At 42.9% G+C, this 14,603-nt stretch overlaps 2 protein-coding genes across 2 annotated transcripts; one reads left to right on the top strand and one right to left on the bottom strand.

Annotated features, from left to right (window-relative positions):
- Positions 1–3,374: 3,374 nt before the first annotated feature.
- Positions 3,375–9,746, top strand: ppm1nb (protein phosphatase, Mg2+/Mn2+ dependent, 1Nb (putative)). The gene is made up of 6 exons (XM_008427555.2): positions 3,375–4,162; positions 4,253–4,824; positions 6,781–6,898; positions 8,298–8,412; positions 8,528–8,591; positions 8,688–9,746. Exons 1-6 carry the CDS (start codon positions 3,757–3,759, stop codon positions 8,703–8,705), a joined length of 1,293 nt encoding a protein of 430 aa, XP_008425777.1. The 5' UTR covers positions 3,375–3,756; the 3' UTR covers positions 8,706–9,746.
- Positions 9,498–13,561, bottom strand: kcnk12l (potassium channel, subfamily K, member 12 like). Its single transcript, XM_008427553.2, has 2 exons — positions 13,136–13,561; positions 9,498–12,180 (listed from the first exon to the last, which is right to left on the bottom strand). Exons 1-2 carry the CDS (start codon positions 13,527–13,529, stop codon positions 11,204–11,206), a joined length of 1,371 nt encoding a protein of 456 aa, XP_008425775.1. The 5' UTR covers positions 13,530–13,561; the 3' UTR covers positions 9,498–11,203.
- Positions 13,562–14,603: the final 1,042 nt, after the last annotated feature.

Here is a 14,603-nt window from a genome sequence, read left to right as displayed (position 1 = left end):
CTGAAAACTGGGAACCTGAGACATGTGCCCTCAGCTTCCTGGGACCCTCCTGCCCTCTCGGTCAGCGTGTGAGAGGCCTCTGCGCCTGTCCAGACCAGCCAGRAGCAGCTTCTGATGTGAAATTCATCACTGATCAGGATTCATGAGGAAACAGCCCAGGCCTGTAGGCACCAGCTGCACTCTGCAGCACTGATGACAAGCTGATGAATTTCAGATTGAGRCTGACTCAAGCTGTAGATGGAGGCAGCATATGCTCATCACCTCATAGGAGAGTTCAGGGTCTAAAATGTAAATAGATTCGGCTGAGTCACTTTWAGGTTTGTGCTTTAAATTGTGTCTCTTTGAGCCAAATTCTTGTTTCCATTTCAGTGTTTAATGTTCACAATGACTTGTTTGACTTCATTTTGACGATATTTTCCCTTTAATCAAAATTTTTTAGATGAAAATTATTGCACCTTGAGGGAAATATTCGGATTTTGTGTGGGAAAGCATAATAAAATAATCAGGACAATATAGATTCAAATATTTTTGAAATCTAACGTATATAAAAAATGCATGGCGGGTTTTATTCAGACTTGCATTAATTATTTGAGAAAGGAAACCAAAATTGAAAAGCTGTAAGTGGAAAAACTAAGTACACCCATGCAGCCTCCATGACATCTGCCACCGATTTGACCAACCAAAGTAAAAGATATTTGACCCATAGCTAAAGTTGGGCAGAAACTGGTTAATTAACATATTTCTCCAAACAGCAACACGTTTATAACACAATAGCAGAAAGAAAAAAATGATTTAAGTGTTGCTTTGGGTCAAAGTCCAGACCTCAGCTTGATTGAAAGCTTGTGCATACTAAAAACAAGGTGTACTTAGTTTTTTTTCCTCACAGCTTTTTGTTCATACTTGGCTTTTGCTGAGGAAATGTTGCCAATGTGGAAGTAAAAGAGGCATTCATCCTCTTTACTCTGTAATGTCGTCATGATTTTCTTTTGTCTTCTTTTTTGTTAGTTTTGTATCACATCAAAACTAACAAAATAACAAATAACATTTAAAAAATAGTCTTTGAGGCTAATTCCATAACATGCAACTCTTTCACTTAGATGACTTGCCATTTTTGGCATACATAACTGTAATGTATTTTTGTTTCTTTTATGCCTGTATTTAACTATCATTCTTGTAACTGTGTTTGATACTTGCTGCTGCTCACTTGGCCTGGTATTTCTTGAGGAAAGAGGCTTTTAAGCTCTATGGGATTTAAATAAACGTTAAATATGCAGATTATGAGTAGCACCAAAGCAACAAATTACTATTTAGAGGAAATCAAAACTCAGGTAATGGGTTATTTTCTCTGCTCTTTTGCGACCAGCAGTGTGTTGTAAATTACACATCCATCGTTGTCGAAGCACATCAAGCTACATGATTATTTACAGAGGGAGGCGCCGTCATTCTGGCTGACCCCACAGGTTTGAGCTGTTGTCTGAGAAACGCCGCCAAGGAAAGCAGCTGTCAGTCACAGCAGGTTGCATAATCATGAGAAAACAAAATCTGTTCATTTAGATTAGAATAAACACAGAGGGGATTTTAGTCCTAAAGCTACAACAGCTTAATCCATTACAGTTTTCAGTTCTTACATATTTTTCCTGTTTTTTTTGTTGTTGTTTTTTCAATGGAATGGAAAACTGATTCTCTGTATAGTCGGCACCAAGCGATACCAACAAATGTATAATTTAATTTAAATCTCCAATCCAATTTGTAGCTTTCCAGAACCTCACAAGAGGATTCATCCCCTGAACCTGAACACATTTCGCAACATTGCATCAAATTTTAATATATTTTATTAGGGTTTTAATCAGGAAATGTGATGCACAACTGTAACATGGGAAGAAACTTCTGGCACAAATTGGCATTCATCCTCTTTACTCTAACAAACCTAAATAAAATCCAGTCATCTAACCAACAGAGTCCATAAGTGTGTAATAAAAACTTGGTATAAATTAATGCAGAATAATGTTGTAAAATCCAGTAACTGAAACAATAATATGGTTGCTAATATCCTTTATGGTAATGAGGGCTGTTATTAAAACTCTCTAATTTATCAACCCGTTTCTGTGAGTCACTGAAATCTACATCAAGTCTGAGCATCAGGTTCGTTCAAAAGGCCAAATTAGCAATTTGTCTTTTTTTTCATGAAGTATAATAAAAACTGTCACTTTGTTGTGACATTATAGTGTAAAACAGCTCATGTGTGAAAAATTCAAGCACCTGGTCAGAAACAACCAATCAAAACCAAGGAGGAGGGTCTTAGCGTTGCCAATCACTCTTGTGTATGCGCTGCTCACAACCTCCCCCTATGCTCTCTGCTGGGTTGCAGCTGGTTCACCACAATGGAGCATGTCGAGAATGCTGTCATCTGATGATGACTGATAAATGGTTTTCCTGGAATGTTAAGTTGCTTCTTCACCATAAGCACATTTAGCAGCATGAACACAAGTGTGATTGACAGCACTAAAACGTTTGACCTGACTCTGGTTGGTTTTGAATGGGAGCGACAACAGTATCAGTGGGAGGAGGCGGAGGAGCTCAGTTTTTTCACAGATCATCTGTCTCATGCTAAACTGTCACAATATAGTGACAGTTTTAGCAAATATGTACAAAAAAGAGATTTTTGTTTTAAACAGGTTACAAATTAGCTTTAAGTTGGAGCAGCGGATCAAACAGAAGGTACTAATTACAGAAGATCACAGTGGGGTGAAAGTTCACCTTTTATGTTTTATCTGAAAGCATAAAAGCCGTTCATTAGTCAGGTATGTGCTACCTTGTGTTGGTCTAACAAATCAAATTTTTATCAAATGCATTGTACTTTGTGGTTCTAACGTGATGAAAAATGTAAAGGTTCAGGGGTTTCATGTTTGTGAACTGGCATACAAAACAAGAAGAAGAAGAAGAAGTTCAGACAAATGCACGAAAAGCTTTTATGCAAAAAACCGTTAAACACCCACGAAGCAATAATGATTAAATTCTAGTTAAAGACTTGAGCTCATCCTTACACATAATTACACAATGGCTGCAGCTTAAATTACAGGCTTTATTTTAGGGGGCGCATGTGTCACCATGGCAAATGTTTAAAAAAAAAGGAAACAAAATAAAGTGTAATATCACTTTAAAGAGACCATCCACACCAGAGTCTCACCATCGAATCACAGGCTCCCTAAATGGCCGACAGCCCTTTAATCCACAAGCCTATAATCCCGGCCGATCAAAGGTTGAGATTACCATCAGCATGGGAGGGCCAGAGCTGCAGATAGGAGGACAGTGACAGAGGGAGAGCAACAGAGGAAGAGATTGGTGTACACAAATAGCCAGCCAATCACAGCAGAGGCAGGGAAAATAACAAGGCCAGGAGGGGGAGAGAGCTGGAGAAAGAGGGTAGAGCTATGAAAAAGCGAGGGAGAAGGTGAAATCACAGTCACACAGAGAAGACACCAAAAAACAAAGAGGAGAGAGGAAGGATGAGGGGAGGAGAGCGCGCTGATCAGTGAGGTCTCCAGAGGGGAAGACGAAAGGAGATGAGCAGCGAGAGGGAGGGGAGCAGAGCATCCATCAGCTGAGGCAGCCATGCTCTGAGCCCTGGAGCAGCAGGGCTACGCAGACACTGCACAGGCCCAGAGTCAGGCCCGAAGCCCGGCCCTGCGTCCCATCCACAAGCACCAGAGCCGGGACACGCGAAGATCACAACCTCACCAGCTGCGCATAGGAGCCATGAGGACAGCCAGGAAGGGCAACGTGGAGATGCCTGCATTCGTGCGGCAGCTGGTCAAAGAAACAGAGAAGAGGGTCAGCTCTTTCTTCAAAGGGGGCCGCGGGGGGGCGTCGGACGGGGAGCAGACGGGGGAAGGGGAGAAGGAGGAGGTGATCCCCAGCCCGTACCTGGACCGGCCGGTGCTGGACAAGCTGACCGAGGAGGGCTGCGCCCGCTGGGGCCTCACCTACGCCCTGGGGAGCATGCAGGGCTGGAGGGCCAACATGGAGGACTTCCACAACTGCGTGCCGCAGCTGGGAGGAGAGCTCGCAGAGTGGAGCTTCTTCGCCGTGTTCGACGGCCACGCCGGCAGCACGGTGGCCCAGTACTGCTCCCAGCACCTTTTGGGGCACATCCTGGGCACAGGTAAGAGATTTCACACTGAACATGTGAGGAAGACATGCACTGTTTTGGTTGTTGTGTTCAGTCTCAGTTTACACCCATCTGTGCGCACAGGTGGGGTCGGACCTGACGACAACCCTGAAAAGGTGAAGGGGGCCATCGTAGAGGGCTTCATGCAGACAGACAAACACCTGCACTCTGTGGCCCGGCGAGAAGGCTGGGAGAGAGGCGGCACCACCGTGGTGTCCACCCTCATCTCCCCATACTACATCTACTTCGGCAACTGCGGCGACTCCAGGGCTGTGCTGTGCCGGTCAGGGCAGGTGTGTTTCTCCACCGAGGACCACAAACCGTACAGCCCTCTGGAGAAGGAGCGCATCGAAAGCGCCGGCGGGTCGGTGTCCCTTCAGAGGATCAACGGTTCCCTGGCTGTGTCCCGAGCTTTGGGGGACTTCAGCTACAAAGGGGCAGAAAACCGGACCCCCAGCCAGCAGATGGTCTCGCCGGAGCCGGAGGTATGTGTGGTGGAGCGCTCGCCCATGGACGAGTTCCTGGTGCTGGCCTGCGACGGCGTGTGGGACACCATCAGCAACGAGGAGCTCTGCGCTTTCGTCCACAACCGGCTGCAGGTCTGCACTGACCTGAGGGATGTCTGCACTCAAGTCATCGACCTCTGTCTGTACAAGGTCAGAGTGACGTCTGTGCACGTTGCTTCAGGTTTAGCATGGTCCTACTGTGATGCGAGCAACAGAGACTTTTAGTTACAGCACAAACCAAAACCAGAGGTTCATGCAAAGTTACATCATTCTGCAGATTTTATCCCTGATCTAAAGGTTCTAAGTTCGGCTTAGAGCAACATGGTCAGTCGATGTTCAGACAGTGTCATGTTTAAAATAATCAATAATCGTTTAACGAGTTAACTGGTTTTAATTTTACAGGCTAGTTGGCTCAGCAGGAACTTAAACATCTTGGATTTGATTTTTCCTGAAATAAAACCAAATGTCACTGTGCAAAGGGCATTAAGACATGTGTTTTTAAGAAGTGTAATGTGATTTGAAAAACACAGGTAAAAAAAAAACTAAGAAAACTAATCAAAAAGACTTGAATATTTAGAAATAGTTTTGCAAATTCAGTAAAAGGTTAGGTTTAAAAATCAACCTTTTTAAGCTTAATATCGTGTTATAATGTCATTCCCTTATCAAAACACACCCGGAGTGCTGCCTTCATTCTTCCATGCATGTTGAGAAATCCTTGAATCTCCCATGGCAACCATTCTCACAAGTGCCTCCTCCACTCAACTCCTTCAGACTAGCAGCAGTAGCAATTAGCGAACACCTGGTGGAACGGCACATCTGCTGCGCTCATTATACAACCTACTTCTCAGTGAAATGATCCTAAGAACAATGTTAAATGTTTATAGAGAAATGTCGCTATGACGACGTGCTTAAAGTGGAGTGTCGGAGAGAGCAGGAGTTTGTTAAGTCATGTTTGACATGTAAAGCATTTTATAACAACTGAAGATAGCATAGTTACTTGACTGTGCTTTAAAATGGCACTATGTGCCTGGAAAATAGATAATACTGTCCTTTTCAGACAAGCATTTAGAAGATGGATGCTTATAAAGACATATAATGCAATTATCAGAGTTTTGTGTTTTGGGCCAGTTCCAATGTTCTCATTAAGTCCTCTAATATCTGATGATGAAGCAATGACATTCAATTTTTTTTTCTGGCCATGAATTCATTGGTTAATTGTTAACGTTAAGAGAAGAGGCGACTTCACACTGTGTGTGCTCTGCTCAACCTTCCTGCCTAAAGTCTTGCTCTCTCCCTCTCTCTCTTGTGTCTTCATTAAATCCCAGGCATGCCAATAGTTTTTAATGTCTATGTGCCTCCTCTGATTTAATTTAAACACTCCAGTGACTCTGACCGCAGCTGTCCAACTGAGTTTCCTTCACTGAGCAACAACGTCCACACTGCAGAGTGTTGCTGTGTGAGCAACCTGATTGGTTTTATTTATACATTACGAGTCAATAGAAATATACCTATTTGTGTTGCTGCATTCTTGTGAACACTACTGAGAATCCCTGGTTCGGAAAGCCATGATACTGCCTGAAAATCCAGCGCTGACCTCTGCTAAAGCTTCCAGTGGATTTACGCTGCRGCTGCTCTTCGTGGTACAATGGTCCACTCAGCGCTTCTAAATAGACTGCAGGAGTATCAGAAGGTGTTACATTGATTTCTCCTGGGTCCCCCAGTCAAATGGATCCATTTCAGAAACTACCACTGATTACATCCCGAAAATCTTTAGGTATACAAGACTTGATTCTTTGTAGAAAGACATTCTCACAAATAAACACACAGTCTTACTCCCATGATGCACCCTGCTGTTGGGACATCATGTCTCAGTTATGTAACAGAGCTTCAGTTTGGATGTGCAGCACAACCTCAAAAATCCCTTGCTCGGTTTACGTTTTCCTGCTTCGCTCCATCCGTGTGACAGAGGTGTGCAAACCTTGAGATGAAACTGACCCATCTCTAAAGCGACTCACGCAGAACGAGAGCGCGTCCTGCGTGCTGACATTTGTGAGGTCAGCCATTATTACCCACCCCGTGCTGACGCTGCTTTGCTCTGCTTCACAGGGCAGCTTGGACAACATCAGCATCATCTTGCTCTGCTTCCCGGGCGCCCCCCAGCTGTCAGCAGAGGCATTACACCAGGAGGCCGAGCTGGAGGACCTGCTGGAATCCAAAGTGGCAGGTTTGTTGGGGGAGTAAACATTATAATGCAAGAGTGGCTTACTCTGCTTTTCAGCTGTAATTAATGTTCTTGTTCAAATTTAACGCCATGGTTTTCTCAAACCTTCCTACTGCAACTTCAATATCTACATTTATAAACCCAAACATGGTTAAAATTGTGTATTGGCAATTATGTGCCACATTGATTATGATGCAGAGTTAAGAAGACCTTATACCTTTGTCACAACTCCTTGATTATATGGTACAGCTGTCTCCCGTGTCAGTTGGGCAGGAAGCTTTGGGTAATTAAAGCTGATGATTATGTAACATGCACTGTTTTATTTAAAAAAAAAATGTTTCTAACTTCCGGTAAAATACCGACAGCTGCGGTTGCTAGAATATTACGCTGAAGTCCGTAGAATACGGTAAAATCTATGGTAACCAGCTTCCGGTATTTTACTGTAAATTAGAGACGTTTTTACGTGTTTTTAGTGTGGACAGCTCTGGAGAGGCTAACGCATTTCTTTGACATGCCGAAAAAATAATTGGCATAGGGATCACAACTCAGATGCCGCTTTTACACTAGACTGAATATTTTTGACGTGAAAGATTTTTTCACCTGTTTTGAAAGAAAAAAAATCTACATTTATGTCACACAATCTGTGAAGTTCTTGTCAAACATGCCACGCCAGCATGTGATGCTAAAGACCAATGTAATGGCATCAAACTTCAAATGAAGAAGAGACAGACCTTTGCTGCTGGTTTGGCCTAAGGGGGATAATAACTTAATTTAATGTAATGCTACACAATGCAAACAGCACTGATGGGAATTATTCACCTCCTCGAAGTTGTTCCACCGGCTGACAGTTCGGCCTACTATTTTTTCCAATAGAAATAACATAAAAAAAATAAACACAAGAAATGGTATAGTAAAATGAAAAAGCAGATACAAGATAACAATAATGTTGAATTGCAATTCATTAAAATGCTGCCCAATACAAAAGGTGATTCGCAACAAGCAAACTAAATGAGTATGAATACAATTTTAAGAAAATGCCACACTAAAAGAGGAGGGCAGGGCTTTAGGCATTCAGCAATACCCCAAAAGTCCTTTTAGAAAGAAAGCCAACCATCATACTCTCCAACAAACGTACAACATTAATTATTTTTCTTAGAGTTCGGCGACATAGCTGGCAGAGTACTTCAAATAAATAGTGCTAATTAGAATAGTAAACAGATGCAGCGTGTGAGAAGATAACCTAACATAAGAAATTAAAGAGATGTGGTGTGATTTGAACAGACAAGGTTAGCAACAGAACTGCAGAACAAAGCAGTTTACTTCAAAAGTGAAAGTGCACAAAGTATGGAGGCGTTTGCTGAAAGTGCTCACGCGAGTGTTTCTGTGTCCTGATGTCTGACAGAAATCTATGACGAGTTGTCTGCCTCCGGCGAGGAGCCTGACCTGCTGTCTGTCCTCACAGTCCTGGCGTCCACCATCATTCCTGGCTTACCTCCAGGTGGAGGCATACAGAGCAAGTAAGGCAGCCCAAAATGTAACCCAATGTGTCGACATGTAAAATCAAAGCTAAACTTTTACACTGGTTACAGAAAAAAAACAACGCCACCACCATGTCATGTTTGTGTGTTACAGGAGAAACTGTATTATCTCTGCTTACTATCATCAAAGAGAGACACACAACCCTGCAGTACCAAATGTGAGTCCACAATAAACCGTTTTCTCACTAAAACCAATATATTTTATTTTAATATACAAAATATGCCTCTGTTTTCAACATTACTTGTCTTAACAGGCTCTGGGAAGTTCATGAGACCCTGAAGTGGAGACTCTCTGACTCAGAGGGACTGTAATAAAATGTGAATATTAAACTGTTTCCTCATGTGTGCAGTCTGACCATAARAGGGAATCACGTGATCCGGCAAAGGTGTTTGTTTACATCATGCTCGCAGGCGGCATCTTGTTAAAACAAATGCAATGCACAAAGAGATCTAATAAAGCCTAAAACTTTATATTTGTACCAGACGGATATTTTGTAAAACGTACTCGGACACAGAGCAAGGAATGAACCTCTGCCTCTAATTCAGTGAACACACAGCACAGCTAATCAATTCAAAGGACAGATCAGTACAACCGGATTAAAACCAACTGTGACACTGTACATTTTCATCGGATAAATAAAACAGGACGGTTTGATACACATAACGTTGTATTTTAAAGAAAATTTTAAAGTAAACATGTTTAGAATTGAACAGTTAATTGTCAACGCTAGTGAGCATGCAAATGGCCATTTGTTCCTACAGGAAATAGTAATAAAAGGGAGTCAGGGAAATCATTTATGTTTCTTATTGCTGGTGATAAGTAAATAATTACAAATATTTTATTATACATACATAAAGGAAAAAAATACATTTCACAAACCAGAAGATAATTTCTTTTTCTAAAGTGGTTAATAATAATGTCTGTATTTTTATTATAACTGCAGAAAAATTCATTTGCTTATTAGGAAGTTTGACCAGAACATATCCAGACAGTGGCCTAAATCTGAATTTAATGACAACTCAAATTTCTACATGGCCATGTTCAGGCATTTACCAACTTTCTAAGGATTTTTTGAAATTGTCTGTGAAATGTATTTTTTCAGTGAACTGATCATGTCCTGTGCTGCCTTATTCTTCTCTCATATGGTAGATAAAACATCAGCAAGAAACAACAGAACGGGTCAGTTTCCGTATTGGTTCTTTTATCTACATCGTTCTGCATCATCCTGTTACGTTTGTGTATCATTTTCTGTGTTTAAACATTAAATTATGAGAGTAAAGATTTTAATCTGAATAAAGAACATATGACGGACCTTTTGTTCTCCTGTTGATTTTGTACATTTTTTTTCACCTGTGGGAAATAAGCAATCTTCACTTTTAAGGTCATTTCATTTTTGTGAGACAGAATAACGGACAAAAATAATAGTTGAGAACAAACAAACTGCGTTAATGTTAAAACGTATTTGCATTTGTATTAAAATAAAAAAAAATATTTGATGCTGGAATTCTGTCTTCCACATTTTGAACATATCATACAACATATCTACAAGGTCACAAAAAGTGGTTGAGGAAGAAACACAAGTGTTTGGACCAGAGTCCAACAGAAAATGTGTAAGTCACCAAGCAGCGGCAAAGAGAAATCAAATATTTAAAGATAGTTTAATGAGGAGTGAGCTAAACTCCCTCCTGAGATCTGTGCAAACTCAGTGAGCAGCAACAGAAAAAGTCTTCCTGCAACACTTGTCAAAAAAAAATTTAAAAAAAATCCGACTAGTACTAAAATCTGTTTTCGTGGAGATTTGACACTTCTTTGATTAACAAATGGTAGATTTTTTTTAACATTTATTTACAATTATTTTTCCGGATTCTGTCTCACAACAATAAAATAAAACCGCCAAACTTACTAAGAATGTTTCTTTATCGAAACAAAAATCTAAGAAACAGTCTTTGAACTGTTAAAATAAAATGTCTGTTAAAAACACGTCACATCAACGCTACGTGCCATAGATGGACGCTTCTATCCTTGCATAGTAAAGGATCTCTTAAGAGTTCGCTGCGGATCGCTTAAGCTTTTCTCTCTGTGTTTATATGATGACGTGACTACTTATGTGGCACTTATTGACACAGGAGTGTCCTTTGCGAACCACATTTGATTAGATGTTCTCTGCTCAAAACCCTGGATCTTCTTCAAGATGACTATGAATTTAAATGACTTCTAAGATGGGTGCTTTGTGAGCAATCGACAAATTAAAATGTCTCCTCTCTGCTGTTTGCTAGCCTTTCTATAGTTCTGCTGGAGCTATTTTTAAATACAGGTCACATTTGAATTACTTTACGTTTGAAATGGATAACTAAGAAGCGATGGTAGATATTGCGTTTGCACGTTATTAACTACTGTGATCCGATAGAACCCTCTCTGTTCTATGAGGTCCAGCAACATGTGCAGCGTTCTTCAAATCAGCAGCCTCCTTTAAGTGGTCCTCCACTGCTTCTTTCGCCTGATTGCTTTGGTATGAGTCAGTCACTTGAGGACTTCGGGCCCCTCTTCACAAGTCGTTTTTAAGCTAAAAATGTCTCCTTTTTTTTTTCGCCTCGCCAAATAAAATCATCCCTTACTTGCTTTGCAGAGTTCACTATGAAAGTCCGCTGTTCTCTCAACTGAACTAATCTACWGCACTCGGGGCAAAAACAGTCAGAATTCACATGATTTGGTTTTCAAATGCAAATCGGACAAAGCTAATGGTTTTCTAAAGAGCCCAAAGCAATGACGCTATCTATCCACGCTGGTTTCCTGCAGGCGGTTGTTCATGATTCCCAAGGCCCCCACCCCTCCGGAAAACCCGTTCTGGTGCCCGTAGCTCTGCCGTGGCCCTTGGTGAGCAGTTTCACTCAGCTGCTTTTGCAGCAGTGCCAGAGACACCTTATTGGACACCATGAACTCATTGACAGAGATCATCTCTCCGGACAGACGACGGCCCAGATGCACTTCCGCCCCCGGGCCAGCGTCTGTCTCACTGTCACACACACTTTCCACAGAGCCGTCCGTGTAGCGCTGCCTTCCCATGGGGCACTGGGTGGAGACAGGCTGCACAGCGTTGCGTTTCACTCGTTTGAGTCTGAGGCGTGCCGCCGGACCCCTCTGGCTTTGCTTTTTACCTCGGAGGCAGGGGCAGGAACAGAGCTTGCGTTTCCCAGAGCAGGCCAGCTTCCCCAGGATCCAGTTGAGAGTTTGCTTGATAATGATAGAAATGACATTGAAGAGCGAGTAGATGCAGCACACTCCCATTAGGATGAAAAGGCAGTTTCCGAGCCGGTAGGCCCCTTGGGATTCATAGCGCTCCCTCTGACTGCTCACCAGGTCCCCAAAGCCGATGGTGCTGAATGCCACGAAGCAGAAGTAGAGCGAGTCGACGTAGCTCCAGTTCTCCATGGTGCTGTACAGGGTGGAGGCGCTGCAGGCGATCACAACAGACGCTAGTCCCAGAATCAGCATCACGTAATAGACCGACGGTTTCCAGCCTTCCAGGCTGTCCTCTTCACCGGATGACTCCTCTCTGTTCGACACCACACCCGCTCCTCCGCACCTCAGCCGCCGCTCATGGCACCAGCGCATGATGTATGCCAACATGGTGATGATCCTTTCGAGGAAGAGGTTGAAGAAGAGGATGGTGGCTGCACAGCCAATGAGGCCATAGAAGATGAGGAATATCTTTCCAGCGATGGTTGCCGGTGTGGTCATGCCAAAACCTGGAAAGGACAAAATGAGGGTTAAAAAAAACTGAGTGAAGCTTTTTTTTTTTTTTTTTTTTTTTGCTTGTGCCGTGATCGTTTCACGAAAATGTTTCCAGAGGTCATCAAAGGTCGACCAGCATCCTCCACCATCCATCCGTCCATCCATTTTCATTACACCCTTGTCCCTTAGTGGGGTCGGGAGGGTTGCTGGTGCCTATCTCCAGCTAACGTTTCGGGCGAGAGGCGGGGTCACCCTGGACAGGTCACCAGTCTGTCACAGGGCACCACAGAGACACACAGGACAAACAATCAAGCACACACACACACACCTAGGGATAATTTGGAGAGGCCAATTAACCTGACAGTCATGTTTTTGGACTGTGGGAGGAAACCGGAGTACCTGGAGAAAACCAACGCATGCACAGGGAGAACATGCAAACTCCATGCAGAAAGACCCGGGCCGGGAATCGAACCCAGAACCTTCTTTCTGCAAGGCAACAGCTCTGCATCCTCCACCACATTTACAAAATCAAACAAAATAGGGTATCAGTCAACTGTGCTACAAAAATTTTAATTGCACAAAGCAGCACAAACGTAGTACAAGGAATCTATATCCATTTTGTGTGGTTATGTTTATCTCTGTTGACCTCTAGAAAGTTTTTCTTATTCTAATCTTTTTACTGCACAAACCAGCACAAATGTAGCACAGTAGACTGATATCATGCCCTGTTTGATTTTGTAATCATAGATGGGCCGGCTGACCTTTAATGACCTCATCAAAGGTCATTTTTACTTACGACATTTTTTGCTACACAAAAGCTTGACACCAATTTTGTTAGATTTGAAGAAAACCCCAGCATCTTCTTCAAACATTACTCAGGTAAAGTCAGCGGTGGCAGTATCTTTACAATTATTGACTCAATTACCGAAGATCTAAGAGAAATTAAAGTGTATAAAAGTGAGTCATTACCAATAGTAGAGACCACAGTGCCCACAAAGTAAAAAGCTCCAGAAAAGTCCCAGCGTGGCCTCAACTCGTCCACTCTGATCCCCGCTCCGTTCGCCTGCTCGTACTGCCGCAGCAGGGTGTGCAGGGCGCCCAGGTTGACCCTGTACCGCCTCGTGAAGTTCTCCAGCTGCTGCTTCCAGAGAAGCCGGGCGCGGATCTCAAACGGGTGCTCCAAAGCCGAGAAGATAGCCGCTCCGCACAGCAAGTAGAGAAGGATGAGGCCGGCCAGCAGGCAGAAACGAGCGTTGTCTTCGTTCAGGGGAGCCCGGGAGCAGCAGCAGCAGCAGCAGCCACCTGCAGCCCTCCTCTGAGCCATGAGCACAGCCGACGCACAGAGACGCCACTGCAGAAGCATGCACCTCCACCCCTCCGCCAGGGCCCCCCAAGTCAAACGCGGTTTACTTGCATTTTTTGCAAGGAAAGCCAGATGAAAGAGATAAATGTGCTGAAGGCTGCTTTGATTATTTCATTGTGGAAAATCTGGAACAACACCAAAAAAAAAGATGCAGATCAATCAGTGGCTGTTGCAAATGTAAAACTTTTAGATGATTTAGATAAAATTTTGCCATGTCAAGACAAATCAAAACAAATTCAGTCAAAGACTAACTTTGACTGAATTAGAACCTCGTAAGGATTATAAGAGTGGAAAATTAACACTTAAAGAAAAAAAACGTTTACAGAAGCATAACATTTTACATGCAAGCCAAAGGTTATTAAACAAATAAAGTATAAAACCTGTTTTTATTCTACCTGGATGCTGAGCGTCCGCTCCCCAGAGCGCAGCTGGTTATTGTGCGCTTCTTCTTCCATGTGTGTGCTGAACAATGACAAGAAGCCTCTTGAGTTTTGTGTGTGTCTGTCTGATGTTTCATCTGTCACAGGGTGACATCATCATCTCCTATAAAATCCATCTTCTTTTGACCCCGCCCTGAGTGATATAGTTCTCTCTTCATTGTTAAAGTCCTTCTCTTGATGTTACACATTTACCAAATCCCAGATTGGCCAAACCGCACTAAAAAAAACTTCACTCATATAACTGTTAATTAAGACACTTGATTGTGCCGGCTATCGGACGCAAATGGCTTTCTTCTAATTAAACAGGAATAATTAAAACTATTAAAACCATTGTGTGAAAAAGAGTTTGGCAGATCACTTTAATAACATCAGAGTGTTGAAACATTATTTTCCGCCTCTGGTTTTAGGATCATGATGCAGCTTGCAGACCCACTAAGTGGCTTTTTGTTGTTCTGCAGACTGTGTGGGAGGATGTACTGAGCATGAGCATCAGGTTTTCTGTCTGTTCATCCCTTTAATCTTGTCTGGTGCTGCAGGTAAGGGCACGGGTTCCCCTCCCCGCCAGCCCACTGATGACAGCATTGGGCAGGTGTGGAAGACACACTGCCCATCTGCCTCAATATGAAGAAAGCCA

The sequence above is a fragment of the Poecilia reticulata genome, linkage group LG14 (genome assembly GCF_000633615.1).
Source record: "Poecilia reticulata strain Guanapo linkage group LG14, Guppy_female_1.0+MT, whole genome shotgun sequence".
Classification (NCBI taxonomy): domain Eukaryota; kingdom Metazoa; phylum Chordata; class Actinopteri; order Cyprinodontiformes; family Poeciliidae; genus Poecilia; species Poecilia reticulata.
This window is presented reverse-complemented; position numbering and strand designations above follow the sequence as displayed.

Bases quoted from the DNA above. Each gene is read 5' to 3' on its own strand.
- ppm1nb (XM_008427555.2), top strand. From the start codon at position 3,757: ATGAGGACAGCCAGGAAGGGCAACGTGGAGATGCCTGCATTCGTGCGG. The intron at 4,163-4,252 runs GTAAGAGATTTC...CTGTGCGCACAG, and splicing joins GGGGCACATCCTGGGCACAG to GTGGGGTCGGACCTGACGAC. The intron at 6,899-8,297 runs GTTTGTTGGGGG...GATGTCTGACAG, and splicing joins GCTGGAATCCAAAGTGGCAG to AAATCTATGACGAGTTGTCT.
- kcnk12l (XM_008427553.2), bottom strand. From the start codon at position 13,529: ATGCTTCTGCAGTGGCGTCTCTGTGCGTCGGCTGTGCTCATGGCTCAG. The intron at 12,181-13,135 runs GTAATGACTCAC...TGTCCTTTCCAG, and splicing joins CACTGTGGTCTCTACTATTG to GTTTTGGCATGACCACACCG.